The 6,000-nt window shown below is 41.3% G+C and overlaps 1 protein-coding gene across 2 annotated transcripts in view; it reads right to left on the bottom strand.

Moving 5' to 3' along the window:
• Nucleotides 1-318: 318 nt before the first annotated feature.
• RNF175 (ring finger protein 175) overlaps nt 319-6,000 on the bottom strand; it is a 44,317-nt gene continuing 38,635 nt past the window's right edge. For both annotated transcript variants that reach the window (XM_032332742.1, XM_032332741.1), the window contains 2 exons: nt 3,583-3,684; nt 319-1,341 (listed from right to left, as the gene is read on the bottom strand). In XM_032332742.1, the coding sequence (XP_032188633.1) occupies nt 1,221-1,341; nt 3,583-3,684 (223 nt within the window). In that variant the 3' untranslated portion in view covers nt 319-1,220. The remainder of the gene's footprint in view (nt 1,342-3,582; nt 3,685-6,000) is intronic.

Genomic DNA, 6,000 nt, shown 5'->3' with positions numbered 1-6,000 from the left:
GAGGGTGGCTCAGTGGATTAAGCTTCTGCCTTCAGCTCAGGTCATGATCTCAGGGTCCTGAGATCGAGCCCCCCATTGGGCTCTCGGCTCAGCAGGGAGCCTGCTTCCCCCTCTCTTTCTCTCTGCCTTCTGCTCTGCCTACTTATGATCTCTCTCTCTCTGTCAAATAAATAAATAAAATCTTAAAAAAAAAAAAAGTAGTACGTTATCAGCCAAATTAGAGGTTGGCTGTCCAGGGTGGGTTGTAACAAATGTGTTGCATGGATTAGAAAATGATCATGGTGGGAAAGATGCAAAGTCGGCTGTATTTGGGTTTTGTTTTGTTTTGTTTTGTTTTTTGTATTTGTTTATGTTGTTGTTCATATTAAAATCAAACACAAACAGAGACCAGACTTGAAATTCACTGAGCAGACAAAACCAGTTTTTTTTGTTTTGTTTTGTTTTTTTGTTCTGTTTTTACAATTTTACTTACTCATTTGAGAGAGAAAGAAAGAGAGAGAGAGAGAGAGCACAAGCCAGTGGGGAGAGGCAGAGGGAGAAGCAGACTCCCAAAGTGAGGAGTCCAACTCGGGGCTCGATCCTAGGATCCTGAGACCATGACTCAAAGGCAGATGCTTAACTGACGGAGCAACCTAGGCACCCCAGAACCAGTTTAGTCTTACAAGCAAAGCTTGATGTAGCTTATCTTGCAAGACAAGTGAGGCTAACTGACCTGGGTATTTCTTTGCTTAGGCCTCTGAAGATAATAAGCAAAACTTAAACTGTTTTCCTAAAATTGATATGAGGTCATCACTAACCACTTCCCTTTCATTTAAGAAAATTTCAGTATTTTAACCAATCTCTGTGAAGAATACACCGTCCCCGTCTCGGCACTATGTAAGCTGTTGCCTCACATATACCTCTGAGCTTCGTTCTGTGTTTTGGTCTGAGTGCCCTGGTTTGCAAACGATCTTTTTGCTGTGTGCACAATAAACTTTTACTGATGACTACTTTATTGATTCATTGGTTTTACTTCTGTTTTCCTCTGAACTTTTGACATTCAGCTTCTCTTTTAAATTCTTTCCACATAGATTGCCTTTTGGAGGGCGCTTTTATTCATTTCTCTAAACTCTTGGGCTCATCTCTGAAATTGAAAAAGCAGTATCAATAATAAAGATAGGATCAAGGATTTAAGAATATTTCAATATGTCGCAAGCTGCTTCTGGAGTAGGTGTGCTGTACTATTCCAGTCCTAGGGAGTAATTAATGCCTTGAACTATTCCAATCACCACGGGTTGCCAGGCCACCAAATAACGAAGCCAATCAAGGATCTGTCCATAGAGAAAGTGTGTGCGCTCCCAGCTAAATCTCAGTTAAGGAGGTTGCTCTCTGGGCAGCCAGGTAGCAGAAATATTCATAAATCTCATTTGCAAATATAATAAGCAATGCAGCGAGTGGGTATCTCCTTTCTTGTTAATTCTATGTGCCCACTGAAAAGCCCCTTCCGTGATTTTTACAGCATTTGGTCATCATTGTTATTTACATGACACTGAATTTCCAAAAGCAAATAAAACCGGCTTACAATAAAATCCCAGACTCTGAAACAAGAACTAAAGGCAAGGGTCACTACTAAAAGAGAGCAGGAAAGGGAAATGACTACCCCGGAAAACCAAGAATCATGGAAACGTTTGTAAGTGAGCCAAGACAGCCTTGGGCTTTGCTGTAATTGGCTCATCAGAGGGAATGCATTGCGTATTCCAAAGAAAAACATCACAGATCAGATAGACTTTTCCCAAATTCCTTTGATAGATTCTGCTGAGGGGATATAACTAATACATAATATCTCTGATAGCAATGTTGTGCCCATAAAGACAAATATTCCCCAAATAACTTTTTTTTTCTTTTTTTACTGAGTCTCAGTAAAAAGAGTACATGTATTATTCAAAAGCTTATGCTCTCAAGACAATATAGAGTAACCTGTTGTCCTTTGTTATTTACGTGATCATTTAAGGTGACATTTAGGATGATATTATCATCAATTTTATAACAAAGACACATATAGTTTTGTTTCATAAGGGATTAACCAAAAGCGGTTCTGGATGCAGTATCCCCCTATTAGAAGGGAACTTCAGGGAGAGTGCATGAGAAGAAGGGAGAAGCATCACAGGCCGTCAGTGTGGTTGTGCTTGAATTGCACTGACTCCCTGAGAGAGCTCAGGCCTATAGATGGAGCTGGGGGCCCACGGACGTGCTCTCTGCTGCCCAGGTCCTAAGACACCCATGGTGTTGCTTCCTCTCCTGCCCTAATGGCAATTCTTTCCTTGGTCTGCCGTTCTCAGGGATGGGAGCATTGCTGCCAACAGCCATTGTTACATCTGAATATTTAGGGCTGGTGAAGAGTAGGGGAGTGGGTAACAAGGGAAGGAACTCCTTTAGCACGGTAAAACGTGGCTGACCGGTACACAGGATGTATAGAAAGGCTGGCTGTCCCTTAGGAGAAGAGAGAGTACTTGGTAGGTTGATGCCAACCTCTCAGTGTTTTCTGCTTAAGGTCAGGATATGTTTTAATCCCATTTACCACTACCCCCGCCCCTGGAAGAGAAAGATTATGGTCTTGGGCCAGTGGGGTTGAGGACTAAGTCTCTGTAATCAGATCTGGATGGAGCCACTGAGGCTTCCAGTGGTCTTAGTTGGAGAACATTGGTATCTATAAATATCTTAATTGTTGCCATAAGCTGTCTGTAGGTCCTCATTTTCTTTCAGTATTATTATCCCTAGGGTTAAGCCCAAGACAAGATGAGACATGGCAAGGAATTTAAAGGCCAAAATACAGGGGGTAAAAAAAATTCTCTCTGGAAATAATAAAATTTAGTACAACTTAAAATTTATTTTTTATACTCTAGTTCACATCTGGGACTTTTAAACTTTCTATTCTAGGGGCACCTGGGTGGCCCAGGTGATTATGCATCTGTCTTTGGTGCAGGTCATGACCCCGGGGTCCTGGGACTGAACCCTATCTGGTGCTCCCTGCTCAGTGGGGAGTCTGCTTCTCCCTCTCTTCCCTGCTCCTCCCCCTCAAAATCTCCCCACCCTGTGCTCTCTCTCTCTCTCTCAAATGAATAAGTAAATAAAATCTTTTTAAAAATTTCACTTCTATTCCAGTCTATATGTCTACCCACCCACTCACCCCATCCGTCATCATCTATCTGCCTACCTACCCATGTGTCCGCCCATCCATCCATCCATCCATCCATCCATCCATCCATCCAACCATCACTGATTTATATATTTATCACCTTTCTAATCCTTCCATATTTACCTAACTCTGGCAATATCCCATCACATTTCCACTAAAGCGCTTATAGTGGAATATATGGAATATGTAGAGTAGAATGTTTGTTTTTTGGCATTTAAGTTCCTAGCCAGAGTCGTAACATGGGCCCAGGGTAGGAGAGGAGACCAGGGAGTCGTTTTGAAATAATTGGCTAAGGAAAGCAAATTCCTCTGCTAAAACTGTGATGAAGAAAATGAAAATTCAGGTTGAAGTCTGCATTACCAGAAACATTTAAGGTAACACTTGACAACTTTTTAGAGAAAGGATACGGGTTACTGATCATCCTCTTCAAATCGACCTTCTCTTTGCAGTAAGGGCAAGTCTGCTTTTTACCAACTATACACCAGCCTCGGATGCAGAATTCGTGAAAGCTTAGGCATCTTGTTAAGGAAGTTTCTAGATATTGAAGGGCAAGGTCTGCTTCACGATGACATAATGGAAATGACCCCATCTGCGGGGAGGAAGTAGAGGGTGAGAATGGCTGTCAGTCATGATCTGACTGTGCACATCACCATCTAGGGAAGATTGTGCAGGGCAATGGAACCCCCAAAGACTGGGAGCTGGCAGTCAGAGCTGCCATAGCTCTAGGACCCTGAGGAGTTTCCACAGCTCCTTGGCTTTATTTATTCTTCTTGCTTCACTCGATCCTCCCGAGATTTAAAGTAGATAAAGAATATGAAAATTCTTTTCTGCAGTAATATTTTATGTATTTTATGTAAATACAAAAGTGCTTTTTTTAACAGTAATTTTATGTAAATTTATGTGCATACTTTATGTAAACGTATCATGGCATTTCTCTGCCTTGCTGATTGTGCGCTTCTCATGCATTCCCCATAGTATTTCCCTATTCCACTTTCTGTGCATTACTCATGACCTACTATGGAATCAGACTCGTCTTAGACACTTAGACAAGCTTCAGTTATTTGTAGTCATAAACCGCCAACTTATGGATATTTCTATTAGCCTCCTATCTCCTATCTCAAGTTTTTTATTACTGATAAGGAGATACTTATTTTTAATAGACTATAAACCTAATAAAATTCTGAAACTCCAGGCATTGACAGATTCATTAGTACATATCTCTTTGTCTGGAGAGTTTAACCCTTTGCCCCTAAAGTTGAGAGCGCATCCGAGGTTCTCCCACTGCATCAGGGGGATGCTCCTGTCAGAGTTCATATCACATTGTGTTATGACATTCTGTGCGCATGCAGGTCTCTCCTGGCCCACCTGCTAGCTGTGGGACCATGTCTCATTCTCTGTCTTCAGTACCTTAAGCAGTGCCTAAGGGCCTAATGATGAAATAAATACTTGAATGAATCACTCAAAACCAATTACTTTTGCAAATATATTCTCTTGGTTTCCACAACATTGTAGATCGGAGCAAAGTGACGAACAGTTACGAGATCCATCCTAGAGGCTTATTTCTACAGCTGTTAATCCCAACGTGGCTTTCTGGAACCAGATCCCATGATTTTCTGACTAGCCTGCTGTCACCCATGTGAACAGCAATGATGTGGAAGTCTCCTCCCTAAAAAATGGAGAGCAGTGAAGTATAGACAAATTGAGGCCATGTGTAAAACTCCTCAGTATAGATCTGTATGCAACTAAGAATTTCCACTATTTATGTTCTTGGAATTGGGTCATTTTTGCAGTAGGCTTGGATTAACATAAAGTGGTGTATTCTAAGAAAAATTTTAAACCCAAGCCCCTTACAACCCTTTATTCAAAGCACTGGAGTACGGCCCCGTCTTCTAGATAGGTACAAAGGTCAGGGGTCAGGAGACAGCGTTGAAATGGCTACCTCCTCCTTAATATTCTTTGTCTCATCTTCAAAATCCCATTACTGAAAAGCCTCCAAGCTGGCAGAATTGCTGTAGAGAGACAGACTCCTTCCCCTGCCCCACCTTGTTCATGTGAGTCATGTTTGCCCACTTCTTGGTCAAATGACTCATGCTGAAGTGGGTCATTAATAATACTCCCTGCAAAGCAAATTTAAGGGTGACTACATTTTAGATTACATATGCACACATGTACAACAATCCCGAAGCACTTTTAAAGGTGGAGAGAGAAAATATTTCCACTTGCAAATGGGAGAAGGGGCTCTGGTCCAACATTTGAAAAGTAAATCACATTCAAAACCAGGACCAGATTGGGAAAATTTCTTCCAAAGAAGGATCCCTTTTTTGGGAAAGGTATCACCCTGAAAAGCTACCATAGAATTCCATATGGGAAACCTTTGTGTCTCTTATCTTAAAATAGTAAGGCTTAAAGGTTGGAGTAAGGGGTCCTATTATATTTCAGGTGAAGTTAGTCCATTTTTTTAACTCTCAGGATTGAATAAATGGAATCTGTCCAGATTAAATAGAACTGAATCATAGGCACTGTGCCTCTAGGATATTACTAAATTAGGTGGGCTTCAAAGGCAAAAGACAGATGGTTTAACCACCTCATCATGCCAGAGCTTTGAACTGAATGTAGAGCAATATTATCAAGTTGATGTTGTGCTATACAATAAAGCTAGATGATACCTTCTTTCCCCTTGTATTTAGAAAAGAATTAAAATACTGATCGTCCACCAACCCAAACACAACTTTGGTCTTCAGAGTTCTATACTGGGACAGCATGGGCTGCTTTGCTTGGGGCTCTGGATCCCAGTATCTTTCCACATACTGAAGTCTTCCTCCACA

The sequence above is a fragment of the Mustela erminea genome, chromosome 2 (assembly GCF_009829155.1).
Source record: "Mustela erminea isolate mMusErm1 chromosome 2, mMusErm1.Pri, whole genome shotgun sequence".
Lineage (NCBI taxonomy): Eukaryota > Metazoa > Chordata > Mammalia > Carnivora > Mustelidae > Mustela > Mustela erminea.
The sequence above is the reverse complement of the archived record's forward strand: the minus strand, read 5'-3'. Positions and strand labels throughout refer to the sequence as shown.